A 14,373-nucleotide genomic window follows, 5' to 3' on the forward strand; every position below is an offset into this window, starting at 1 on the left:
CAACAGCAATTAAAAACATATAGAAAACTGTAATACAACATTTAACATTCTGCAACAGTTGCTAACACAACATGCAGAACAAACCTAAATTCCAGACAGAAAAATCTCCACTCAGACAAATAAGCAAGAAATTTAATCAGCCCTGACTACACCTGCAATTTAGTCTACCAAAACAACAGAACAAAAGCTCTAAAGGTCAAAAACAACTAGAGTTCATAAAAAATTGAAGAAAATTGAGAAATGAGGTTTACCCATGCTTTGCAGGTACACAGGCTTCCATTTTCTGAGAATGTATTGCCTCATTCAAGACAGAGCTAGAAATAGTCCTGACTCATTCACGTTTTAATTGGCTTAAGCGAAGCAGTGGGCAGACAGCCTCTTACCATCATAACTGGAGATGCTTAACTGTCACTCTCAGTATTTACTGATGTTGCTCAATTGCTACAGATTACTGTTCCACCAGTTGCACCAACAACCTGTACTCCTCAGATAAAAGTTCCACAATCATTAATAGAGTAATATGGTAGCTATAGTATATACAGTTATTAGATGAAAACACCACCACTTCCAGGATTGGAATCCACGGGGATATCCTATTTAAGTAAAATGTAATATCTTTATACCCAACTGAATGCTCCTCAGTTTTCTAAATGCCCAGAGAACGCATGTGGAAACTTTTTCTAAAGCAATGCTTAAAAAAACTTAAAAAGCTGTTTTCCTTCAAATCATCACTCTCTCAAGCCACATACTATGTGGTTTTGACTACCCAAAACCTGAACAATTTTCAATTTTTTGTTGTTTCAGATTATCTTCAAGAACTAACACCCACAGCTTCTTAATTGCATACATGGCAGTTTCTTGTAGACGCTGAATAAACATGACTATATCACTGCAGTGCTTTAAAAAGTCTTCAGCAACTCTGCAACGTTCCCAGTGCTCTGTCCTAAAGATCTGCTAGCCTCCTCAACCTACTTACAGTCTCCTCAGTAAGTACTTGCCCCAACAGGCTGCAAGTGCATTTGTATATAGGGATTATCAGTAGTTCACTTGATCTTGACAGTTACAAAAGACAACTTTAGAAGAGACCTGTCAAGAGTGTCATATAAGGTTTCGATCTAATCAAAATAATGTATGTCAACATAAAACATAAAATATATAGAGCTTGCAAAACATAAAATAGTCTCCGTTTTGTAGTCTAAGGAACTACAGATTAGCGTCAATGGAAACACCACACAAGCAAGTCTCCCAGTGGGATTTGGATGCCAATGGGATCTTGTGTCTTCCAGCTGCAAAATCTTTATTTTCCACTTAAAACTGAAGACAACATATAAAACACATTAAAAAAAAAAAAAAACAAAAAAAGGAAATTAACCTACCTTCTTTGCATCTGCACTACTGTTCAATTTAGTAACATGATGACATTCTTTCATACAGGTGTGATTCTGGCAATCAAGAAGCCTCCCACAGTGTCTTTTACATGAGTAGGGATTTGCAGAGTGGCAGGGTAAGGGACTAACCTAAAAGTTAAAAATAAATGAATACAGATATGCAGTGTATATATACACACATTGCACAGATACTGTGTGTGATACGATACCTACACATACACACAGAGGTACAGGATCATTACTGAGAAATTCTGCTTCTCAAGCATCTTTGTTAAAAGAAAAAACACCAGTCCAATTCTATTTGATGTCTTTTTTGAAGTATTATTTAAGTTCCTCTCCAGATAATATAACCACACACACATTTGTTTTACACTGATTACACCAGATAAAAAAGCACACTTAATTAAACAAGCTAACTTTTGCAGCACAGTTTGGGTTTTTTTTAAACAGACTATTACATTCTCAAATCTTTTAGTGTGCTTTATCCTGTCTTTATGAATTAAACTCATACCTTCCATTAAAGGTTCCTAAACTGTTTTATCATTATTGCAGAAGACAGTTACAATTTGCTTTCCCAGGGGTAATTGTATTATGGTCATCATACACCCAAAATATTTTACAGTCTGACAAACAGAAAACAACCTGCAAGCCAGAAATTCTATAAACCAAAGAATGACTACATCAAATGTAACTACCAGGAGTAGTAAAAAGAAGAAATGGCACCATGACAGGACTAAGATTTTAATGTGTTGTGATACATTCGTACTTTCTAACTTGAGGTTAACAGTCCAGTTAACTAACTCTCTAGTACTATTCAGAGCATCTACTTAGAAGACTTTCACCTTTATTAATACCAAAATGGACTGTAAACTCCTAAGCAGGTTAGCTAGGTCACTTTTCTAAATTTGAATAGTACGAGTTCCTCCATGTCAAAAGATTAGAGGAAACTTGCTGCTCCCATTTTTTCAACCATTATGTAATATTCACATGGAAAAAAACATTAGTTTCTGTGATGCTGTCAAAAAAATTCATTTTTTTTTCTTAATTTCATGATCACTTTGAAGAGAAAAACTATTTGTGATGTTATTACACAAGAGGTTAATGTGACATAACTCACTTTGACTAGACCAGGGGTGTGATTTTGTGTTGCAGCTTAAGCTGACTGAACAGTTTTGCAGGGTACCCCTTCCTTTTCTCTCCTCCGACTCTACAATACCCATTGCACACTCCTACCGCTTACTTGGAACACGTCCTACCACACATCTGTTTTTACAGCAAAACAATTCAAATAAGCAAAATGGAAGAAAAGGAATTAATAGAAAAAATTTCTTGTCTTTTGCTAGTGGATTGACCATACAAACAGGCACTGAAATAAGAGAGGACGGCCCCATGGGGCAGAGTGAGAGACAGCCTCCCTTCAGCACTGTCCACGTAGGTTTACCTCAATCCTAAAGCAAAAATACACAAAGTAGGATTTGAATCCACTTGCCTAGATAAATGTCTTCTGGGTTTCAACTAAAAAATATTACTCCACATCAAGGTACTGCAAACTCCAATTCATTTGCGAGACTTCTGAACTCCTCATCCTGACCCTCCAAGACTGAACAAGAGTCTGTACAGCAGGTTGAACATCAAGCATGAAATTTAGAGGAGAAAACCTTGACGCTATCACATCCAATCACTCTCACATCCCTATGTCAGGGCTGAACCCAGTGCTGGCTAAAGCACTAATACAACCACAGTAAGTAGTCTGAATACCTAGTGCATACTGGCACTCCATAGTCATCCCACAACTGTCTCCGATGGCTTATGTTTATGGTGACCAAAGGAGGAAAGGACAGCAATAAGCGTAATAAAATGATCGTCTGAAGTAGAAAATAGTACTATACCCAGTAAGCACACATCAATTACCACAGCTTTTCACTTTCCCTTTCTCATTCTCCTCCATATTCCTCCTCAGAGCCACAACTACCTTTCACTAGCAACATTAAGTAGTCCAAGGAAGCTGAAAGGTAAAAGAATGAAAGAACAGATGTACTAAACATTACAACCTGCCATTGCCCACTTCCCTACCTTTCCTTGCTCCCCCATTGGCACACATTTTTTTATGACTACTGGCTCTGCTGCACCTCAGGCATCAGATAGGAGATCAGAGTAATAGCAGCAGATAAGCTCTATGGTTGCACTGTTCCATAATGCTCATGAGACTTCTTTCTACCAGAAGTTGAGCCTTCCATCAGATAAGGACACAACCATGAACTCCAGTTAAAGTGAAGCGCTTAGGCAGAAGAGGAGTATCCCTTCCAGTAGCATTCCTCAAGTACACGGATGAGAGGCACTGTTGAACAAAGCCAGGGACAGTGAAGCATGCAAGCCAGCCAGACAACAATGGCAGCTTTCAGATGGCTGACTGCAGGGAGCATATCCCAGCCCTCTGGCTGCATCCAGCATAGCTTCAGTTTGAGACCAATAAAAGATACACCAGTCTTCTGGAATCAATTGACAGTGTAGCAAAAAAATTGAAGAATTTCAATTAATTTAAACTGACTTTTTTTTTTTTTTTCCATTTCTTAATAAGTCATTTTGTTGTGGATCTTACTAAAAAATCCAAAGGACAAAGTAGAGCAAAGCTGTACTTTCTACATTTGGAATGCATTCCTGAAATGGCTGAATGGAGGTTGCTGCTCTTGCTACAAAGACAAATATCAAAAAAGACGCAAACTCCAGGAGGTTGATGAGCTGAAGAATAAAGAATGCAGATGAGAACCAGAAGTATTTAATGAAAGCTGAATAGGAAAAAAAAAGAAAATAAGAAGGCATAATTTTCATACTACAAGTCTTCCGCAGGAAAAAAATGGGAAGGGAAGGAAAGGAAAAAAGGACATGACAACGTTCAGAAGCTTTCCAGGAAATCTCCCAAATGCATAAAAGCAATTAACAGATACATCAATTGCAATATTCAAAACACTCATCAAGGAAACAAAAGCAGAGTATCTTCCTTCCTATAGAACATTTAATGAAGCCACTACAAGAGAATTATATACAGCAGATAAATTAATATCATATCCAGTTAAGATTTCCTTCTTTGTCTGCATTTACCTTGTATCAGCTTTAATTAATGTTTCCCACAAAAGGATTTAGAATAATTTGATTTTAAAAGCCTTTGAAAGAGCATATGTGTACCACTGCTATGAAATGCCAATGTTTGTAACAGTTTTAAGAAAAGGTAAAATGTCAAGATTTCCTTTTGGAGTGTTGTCAGCTGTTGATGATAGGTCATTTTTCTGACATACAACCTGAAACAAAATCAATTGCTTGTTTTAAAAACGTACCTATATAAAATTAAGGAGTTATTTATTTATTTTAAAATATATGTAAAAACAACCAAAACTTGCAGAATAAAATTATTTTTAAAAATGCTGTGGACCTCAGCAAAAAGAAATCTTATTTTAGCTTAAACATCATGCAGAATCATATTTCTGAAAAGTAGTTTTAAGTCTATTGTTTCAAGTGATAAATTGCCTGTTCTAAATGCCAGGACATGTAAGAGCTCAAACTAAATCAATCCCTTAAAAATACTTTGGAATCTAAGAAGATTTGTTTATTATATAAGTCCTAAGGTGTTTGCTTTTAATCTTTATTCTACTCATTGTCTGCAGGCATCCTAATAAAATACAAGGTAACTCTGTAACCTGCTTCATTGCTAGTTTCTTTCCATCTCCTCCATTATAGGAGGTATAGCAACACCAACATACCTAGTAACTTAGCACAGCACTGAGCACCTACTCATAGCAAAATTTTGCTTGAGAAAATTGCTACTTCTGTCACTTGTGAAAAGTTGACGTTTCCCAGTGAAAATCCCATCAGGAGCTGGAAACTATTATAGAAGGGAAGCTCATGTTAACTGAAGTAAATTAAGATTACTTGTTAAGAGCCGAAGTGGCTGTAAAACACTGAACAGACATTACATGTTAATTTTTTTCTTTCCAGAGATCTCAGAACAACATAAAAACATACAACGTGCATAAAATACACTACAAACATCCCCTTCACACACACATTAAGAAGTCATTCTCTTCCTTGACTTCCATCAAAATCTCAAAGATTAGGACATTTCATTCCACTCCAGAAACTGCTGCACTTCAGCAGGAAGCCAGCACTGCCATCTGCTGGTTGAGAGAATAGAGTGTCTTGTAGCATCAATATCTAAATAAAGTTGAGGCTCACTGTGATTTTTATTTATTTTCTAATCCATAAAGAAAACATGATCCAAAGCCATTGACTGTTTCTGCTAAGACTAGTATGCAACATAAATTTTTATTATTATTATTATTATTATTATGAAATAAGTAGTAATAAGTATGTGGTAATTGGTAGCATTTTCTCTAATAAGAGTAGGGATGCTGTTTAACCCTCTGTTATGTGGAGGGACATAAACTTCACAACCATGTACAACTGAACAGTATCAAAACCAGCAACATAATCTAGAGCAAGTTATATATTGGGTCAATTCACCACAGCTTATATTCTGTTTATAGAAAAATTCATGAAAGTTCGGGTGAGATTTCATATGTCCTATCAAAAACCATGTCACTCAATAAAATATTGGATAATTAACCCATAAGTTTCACTGCAGAAAAAACCAACACCCACTCTGTTTCAACAACAAACAAATAGGCACTGTTGTTCTTTTCATTCATTCCCATTGCAAATTTTTCTTTAGGAACCGACAAGCTGCAAAGGAGCGCTACAAAGCTGCATTCACAGCCTGGATGGGTTAATAAATATGCTGCACAAACAGAGTGTGGAGACAGGAACTTTGGTAACAACATTTGAAGATGTTGCCACAACATAACCGATCCATCATTTGAATGCATACCAAGAGATTATTAAAGAAGGTCAAAGAAAAAAAAAAGAAGAGGGAGGTGTCTTCAAATATTTTTGTGTTTACTGTTTTCTAGAATTTGTTTCTGGTTTAAAATGATTCTAGGTTTTTTTATAATATTGTTAGTTGGACTTTGATAGTGAATTTATGCCAGACATACTAATAGACAAAGTCATAATAGTTTTTTTTTTAAATTAGTTTAGCAATCATCTTTTAAAATCAAGAAAAATGAGTTGACCTTAAATTTCATAACTTTTAGAAATTACTGTGAATAATGATGATCATTATTTAAGCATCAATTAGATTTTCTTCTCATGTAAGCCAAAACAGACAATGACTTCACCTAAAACTAGAGAGGCAAAGTTTTCATCAAAAGACAAGCTAATAAATAACACTAAAGTTTCTACTATACTGTCTGATTTCATCAATGTCTGCCTAGATCCAGTCACATGAAAATTTTCCAGTATGATATTATGTCCCTTATCCTTTTAGAATATACACAGCAGTTTAAAGGAGCACTAAGGAAAGTGTGTGATAGGGAGAGATTAATAACCATAAAATGAGGGGAAAAAAACCCAGAAGTATCTAATAAAAAAGGCCACCCAAAACCATTCCAACACATTGTTAACAACTGCAAGAATACACAAATAGCTACATAAATCATGAGTCTAAATTTCTGTTCACAAATTCTATGAATTCAATTAGTTACATATTCTTCAAAAAGGAACTGAAATACCTTTTGATATGTAAGCCCTTGTGATAAGATATTTAATTGGTTTAAAAATACATATAAAAAAATCTATTATTTCTCTTTTATGCTTTTTTTCAGGCTGAAAAATTTTATCTGCCGTATTTCACTTTATAAGGCAGTTTCCATGACTCACCTCATGCTGTCCAAGACACTCCCTGTTGAAGAGAAAAATCACAGATTTAGAAAACATGTATTTCTTTAGGGGATTCAAAACAGTGACAGTGCTTTTCACACAAAAATTAATGCAAGTCTATTTTTAAAAAGTGCAAACTAATAGAAAATCATCTGTCTATGCAGCTCAATGCCTCCTCCTTTCCAACAGTTGTTTTGATTGCTGTGTTTTATGACGGCAATCTCAAATTCTGTTTCATGTGCAAATTAATTGTAGCTGTATATGAAATCAGTAACTTATTTTAGAAAATAACCTGCTTTTCTTCCAAGTATCTTCTCCTTTGTCTCTACTAACAGATCACTTCAGTGATCAGTTATTGCAAAGAGCTATCTAGTCTACTCTTAGGTTTACAGTTTTCTCTGTTTCTCTGCTCTGCTGTTCCTAGGTAAGAAAACCTGCACTGTCTGAATTGTGAAGGTATTAAATAGTGACTCATTCAAACACCAAAATCAGTCCTTTGCTCAAGTTATTTCGAAAGCTATCTTTTTCTTTTTAACTTTAATTTCATATCATCTCCCTGATTTCTGTATTGATATCTTATAAGGGAGAGTAATGAAATAATCACGAATATTCAAGCTAAAATACCTGTAAATCAGTTCCTAAAAATTTCTAGAAGAGTATTTTTAAAAAAATCCCTGATAATTTCTCTGACACAAAATAACTAACAATAGCTACAGATAGTCTTTAGGACAGCAGGATACTAGCAAGAGCAATGAGTCTTTCACCTAGTATAAGAAACAGCAGATGCAGCACAGAAGCCTGTTCTTCACTCAGTACAGCTCAGCTACCTTATATCCACAATTATCTTCCTATACCCAGCTAATTGGGCTTCTAGGATCTCTGCATTCCATTGCAGCACACTTCTGTTCCACTGCAAGGGGAGACTGCTCAGCCAGCCTGATTGCCTTCTGCCATTTAACTACTAAATCTCTGAGTGAGGAATTCCCCATGGCAAACTTGCATTCAAGTTGAGCTGTAATGGTGTCAGATGAATTACCAGACACATAAAAAACTAGCAGGATCACTGGGGTCAAATGGTAGTAGCTAGTTTTTGTATCCTACTTCGACAGCAGTTGCAGAGAGAATTCTTCAACCTGGGTCCTATATTGTTTAATTAATTTTTTCCCCAGTAACTTGGAAGAGACAAAATGCACCAATTTTGCAGGTAACATAAAAGGACAGTACAGTCAACACATCTGAGGGCAGAGGTGCCATTTGAAAGGATCTAGACAGACTGGAGGAATAGGTTGAGAGGAAATTCATGAAATGCAGAGACAGACAAAATCCTGCATCTGTGACTGACTAAATCCCAGCAACACTGCAGGCTACCGGCTGGGGATAAAACAGTAATCTTTTAGCGTTAAGGGGAAGTTACCAAGAAGATGAAGGCAGTCTCCTTACAGAGGTTCATAGCAGGGAGGCAAGAGACAATGATACTCTTAAACAAGTAAGGTTCTGACTGGATGCACAGTGGAGGAAACAGTAAAACCAAAATCAGTAAAAGTATAATCAAGCACTGGAAAAGATTGTCCTGAAAGACTGCAGAATCAATGTGCTTGGGGTTTTCTAAGGTCCAGCTGGACAAAGCTAGAGCAAATGGCTCTGAATTCAGTGTTGATCTGCTTTTAGCAGGAGGATGAACTAGATGACCCCAACCCAAGGTAACTTTCAGCCTCAATGGTACTTCAAAATTAACAGAGCAAATAGTTTTCCAGAAACTCACTTTTTAACCAGTTACAGAAATAAATACCAAATACATTCCATAACAAATGTCTATCTGCTCCTGTTCAAAGAAACCAAATTGCTAGAGAAAAACCCAGAAAGTACTGCAAAGCTTCAGCAGTGAAGAATGGAATCTCTACTAACATCTGTTCATACAGAACAATATTATTTAAACCATTCCCCATCAGTATATTTGTTCAAATGTCACTATTGCAGCAATGATTTCAAAAGCCCTGCTAACGATCTAAGAAGTTGTCAGATAATTTGCTTTGAAGCAACACATTACTTTATAACCACGGTTTTGTTTATTACTATTTTCTTAATTCAGGAAACTTCTTTTGTATCACTTTCATTTAAATTTAAAAAAAAAAAAAGAAAAAAAAATTAAAATTGCAAAGATCAATCAAGAGAGTTAGGATATTCCAGAACTAGTATGATCTAATGCTAAGAGAATCTTAATTTGCTCAAAGGGTTGTGAAATGTAACAATGTTTCCTCCAGTTAGAAAATTAAGTACAGCTTTTCCATTACAGTTTCCTTCTCGCTTAGCAGACTTACCTCCTCTGGGGAAAACTCTTCAGACCAAAGGAGACTATTTTGATGTTGAAATTCAGAGGAACTAGGAGACATGTCTTACAAAATGCATGATGTTACACTATGACTTCTACTGAATACCTACATGAAACAGTTGCTACAGAATTCCACCGAAACACTGAAGCCAGACTGTTTGGGGGTCTGGCTTTGAACTTAGAACTCAAGTATCAGAAGCACTGTATGGTCACAGTTTTGAACAGAAGTAAAACCTATTATAGTACAATCCTATATTAAGTTCTAAACATATCTACATTGACGAGTTAAATGGATCTTTTTATCATCTTCCTCCATCTAGTTCTCACTTCACAAAATGAGGACATAATATTTCCTCATTAAAGAGGGATGTTTAAAAACCAAAAAGGCAGTAATGCCTGTGAAGTATGCAGGGTTTAAAAGAGAGCACAACACAAAACCAAACCAAAATCCCCAACATTTCATTTTTCAGATAAATACTGAATTCTCCGTAATGTAAACAGAGGCTCCATCAAATTGAAAAAGAATGGTGAAAAAGAGTCATCATTATGTCTTCCCCTATATCCTCAGCATCATCATAGAAAGAGCTGATTCAGTTCAATTCAAGGAACAGAACTTTCTGGACAAGTCAAAACTAGAAAGGAAACAAGCAGATGGGATGAAAAGCATGCACTTATCATTCAATAGCATACCCTAACTGAACAACTGAGAAACAAAATAACAACTTACTATGCAGAATATTATGATCCCATAAACTAAGATAAAAACTACACAGAAAAAGTCATGTCACTGATGACTATCAAACTTTGTATTTTCTTTTAAAGTAGCATTGCACACAGCACACATTAAAAACCTAATCCTTACTATCAGTCCTTTCACACAGTGAGCACACATTAGAAAAATGTCTTAAAGAACCAACAGTGCTCCCAGCTTTATGAGAATGGTGTTCACACAGGTTCTTTGCATCTGGAGAGGAAAATATGTTTATCTTCCCCCCTAAAACAGTATAAAAAGAAAAGAATCTTTTCCATGTAAAAACTTTCTTTTCCTTTTTCAATACGTACACTGGTATAGGAACCTCACAGGGAGGACACGGTAATGCAGTTTGAATGAAAGCTGGCTCAGATGGCTGTTCCCAAGGACCTGCAGACTGATGCTGAGAGCAAAAGACACTAGGTGAATACAAAACACAAATGGAACTATCTGCTTGACCATAAATAAACACATCATCTAAAGAGTTCCCAGTTCTAACAAATTCACTTCCTAGTAACTAACTTTTTTACTAATGGAAATCTCAACACCCCCTACACATAAAAAATGTACCATTTCATCCTTAGCCTGGTTAGGGATAAGAAAATGAAGACCTGTGGTCCTTACTGCTAAAAATTAAGCACAAAGCCAAACGAAAGAGTAAACCAATTCTAACTATTCAATAGAGGTAAAAATAAAAAAATATTTCAATTAGTAAGCTAGTTCAATTACAATCATGCAGTACACGTATGTGTCATGCTAAAAAATGCCAAACAATTTCTCACTTCTAACTTTTGCTAATTTTGATGATTTAGTAAATATCAGAGTTAAAATTTATTTTTTGCTCTTATGTTAAAAGTAATTGCATACATCTGGAATTACACATTTGTAATACAACTAACAAAAATCTTATGAGATTTCCTGAGCAACTATTATTGTTGAAAACCGCAAATTCAATTACATATTACAAAATCTCTTACATTGCAACAAAGGAGCACCACTTAGTTTTGTGTTGAGTGGTATGCTGATTCATTTTTATTTACCCTGAACTTCAGAAACCTCCAGCTTAAGATTAAGGTTGAACTGTTGCTCATTCTTCAGAACAGTAATACACTATTTTTCACTATTTACTTACTGAGCCAGTTTGCCTCACAAGAGCTTCGTCATGGCAGGAAACAGGGCACAAATGACCACAGGTTAATGTTTTCTGGCAGGGTTGACGACACGGAGGGCACCGCCCAAAGTGACAGTAGTGTTTCTCCTGGGTAGAGTGGTGGCAGGTAGGTGGTCGACTGAAATAAGATCCAAGATGAATCAATATGACAGTAAGAAATAAGAAGTTACAGTCACTGGGTGATTATGCTCAAAATACAAAGAACTGAAATGAACAAGTTGGTTTGAGGTTTTTTTTTTTTCTTCTCAACTTCAGCAGTGGGTAATATTATGATAAAATTAAAGCAGGAGTTCTAAATAAAACTAAAATAAAAGCTGGCTTTATATATTCAAACAGTTGTTTCAATCCTAATTCTACTCTGTGCTAAGTAATCTTGCTAGATCCTAGAAGAAAATATTCTTTTTCCTTTTGCTAGTCAATTTTTCTAGACAGATGGCCTCATAGAGGTACTTCAAAACATACCAGAGATGACTTGGAAGAAATGAGTGGGACTACAGAATTAGAATAGCCTGGGGAAACAGAACCTCCCCTTGAAGCAGCAAGCTGCTCATGAAACCTCAGTGTCAGAGAGGTGTCTGATAGGAAGGATTATTGCTAATCTCCATCTGCATAGTCAAGGATACAGAAGACTAAGAAGTAATACCTGTAATCAGGTAAGTAACAATTTTTCCTGTTGAAGGCGTGTTTTACTACTTTCTTAAAGCACAATTTAAACTCCACTTAAGAACAAGAAACATACTTTCTATACTGACCTGCACAGCTGCTTGCATTTGGGAGGTTTGATGGTACGCTCCCTGCCACAGGGCACTTTAATGACAGTTTTTCCACAATTGCATTTCACATCTACAGTCTCTGGACATGGATTACAACTACCTAAAAACAAATACATTAACAAGATGAGACCCTCTGACATTTTGAAAAGAAGTCCAGTCATATGGCTCACACAACACTTTTTTGTCTATTGGTATTTCAGTCTTACATACACATGAAGACATACCATCTTTCATCTAAATTCAGAAAGGTAAGACACACTGAAAAACTGGTAAAAGTTTTGCAGATTTTGGACAATATTAAATTTTCAGCATATGTATAATGAATGCTGCTTTGAAAAAAACCTCCATCTCTATAAAGTTACTCATGTTACTAATCTGATATATTTTTAAAAACATATTTGTGAAAGACCCATGTTTTAATTTATAGCTCTCCAACACCATTTTTCCAAGTGCCAATTGCCGAGTTTTATTATTGAGTAATTAATAGTAAGGATATGAATCTTCTAAAAAAGGCAAATTCAGACGTGGGTCTTGGCTTATTAACCACATTGCATTCTGAAATATTAAAGGAAGCAATGCTTTGAAAGAAGTATTGACAGCCACATGTTTCAAGCAATTCTGACTTGTTAGCAGGATCTGAGAAGCAGCATTTCAAGAAGCAGATGTCTCAATGACAACAGGCTGCTGAAGATGGAAGTACTACAGTCTTTATATTGCAAAGTAAATTAAATTACAATATATTATCAGCACACATAAAATCATAGAATCACAGAATGGTTTGGGTTCTAGTTCCATCCAGTTCTGAACGGAACAGGGCAGAGACACCTTACACTAGACCAGGTAGCTCAGAGCCCCATCCAACCTGGTCTTGAACACTTAGAGGGATCAGACATCTCCAGGTTCTCTGGGTAACCTGTTCCAATGCCTCACCACCCTCACAGTAAAGATTTGTTTCCTACTATCTAATCTGAACCCATTCTCTTTCAATTTGAAGCCATTCCCCCTTGTCCTGCCACTTCATGCCCTTGCAGAAAGTCCCTCTCCATCTTTCTTGTAGGCTCCCTTCAGGTACTGAAGGCTGCAATTAGGTCACCCCACAGCCTTCTCTTCTCCAGGCTGAACAATCCCAATTCTCTCAGCCTTTTCTCATAGAAGAGGTGCTCCATCCCTCTGATCATCTTGGTGGCCCTCCTCTAGACTTGACTCAGCAGGCCCATGTCCTTCCTGTGCTGGGGGCTCCAGAGCTGGATGCAATACTCCACTGGTGTCTCACAAAAGCAGAGTAGAGGGGCAGAATCCCCTCCCTCGACCTGCTGCCCACACTGCTTTGGATGCAGCCCAGGATACAATTGGCTTTCTGGCTGCAAGTGCACATTGCTGGCTCATGTCCAGCCTCTCATCCACTCGCACCTGAAAGTCCTTCTCAGCAGGGCTGCTCTCGATCTATTCATCCCCCAAGCTTGTGCTGATATCAGGGTTTGCAGCAACCCAGGTGCAGTGCCTTGCACTTGGCCTTGTTAAACAGCATTAGATTCCCATGGGCTCGCTTCTCCAGTTTGTCCAGCTATTTTTACAAAATAAACTGAAGGTCTAAAGCTATGCTGCCCAAAGGGCTAATATTTTTATTCCCTGACAACAAATTCTAAATTTTAGCAAGCATAAAATACATAAGAAGAAAAGAATTTAAAAAAAAGAAATCAAACCACAAACATAATAGATTGTTACCTTTTTTCAGGGACCTCTGCAAAAGGCCAACTGCTTATTATCAACCTCTGGGAAGTTATTTTCTAGGAGGCATCTATTTCCTTTAAAATTAGTGGTCCCTGAGATCTGGCAGCTCATTGCAAAATTAACCTGACCCGGTATTACATTCTAAAGATAAAATAATTAATCATAACTTTCAGTAGCTGGTAAAATATTGGTGTATAAGGAGAAACATGAATATAAATATTTTCAAATAAAAATAATTGCCTTGATTAGGAATATTTTCAAACATTCACCAAGATATTACAATCTCTACTAGACTGTATTTTGTCTAGCACAGAGAAGTTTATTTTTGTTTAGAAAATAAGTTTATCATCTGATGTTGGAGCAGAAGCAGGTGTTCCACGGGAGGCTCCAGAGATAACCAAGGAATTCAGCAAACGACCTTGGGGCTTGAGTGAGTGAGAAAAGGAGCTGCTACCGTCCTA

At 36.5% G+C, this 14,373-nt stretch overlaps 1 protein-coding gene across 1 annotated transcript in view; it reads right to left on the reverse strand.

The window, feature by feature from the left end:
* The window catches only part of NFXL1 (nuclear transcription factor, X-box binding like 1), a 47,891-nt gene that overhangs the window by 21,635 nt on the left and 11,883 nt on the right, over nt 1-14,373 (reverse strand). Inside the window, 5 exon segments of the mRNA XM_050338146.1 lie at nt 1,377-1,517; nt 7,158-7,179; nt 10,549-10,640; nt 11,370-11,526; nt 12,161-12,281. Coding sequence (XP_050194103.1) covers nt 1,377-1,517; nt 7,158-7,179; nt 10,549-10,640; nt 11,370-11,526; nt 12,161-12,281 — 533 coding nt within the window.

This window comes from Myiozetetes cayanensis, unplaced genomic scaffold, assembly GCF_022539395.1.
Source record: "Myiozetetes cayanensis isolate MyiCay16 unplaced genomic scaffold, myiCay2020 scf7, whole genome shotgun sequence".
NCBI classification, from domain to species: domain Eukaryota; kingdom Metazoa; phylum Chordata; class Aves; order Passeriformes; family Tyrannidae; genus Myiozetetes; species Myiozetetes cayanensis.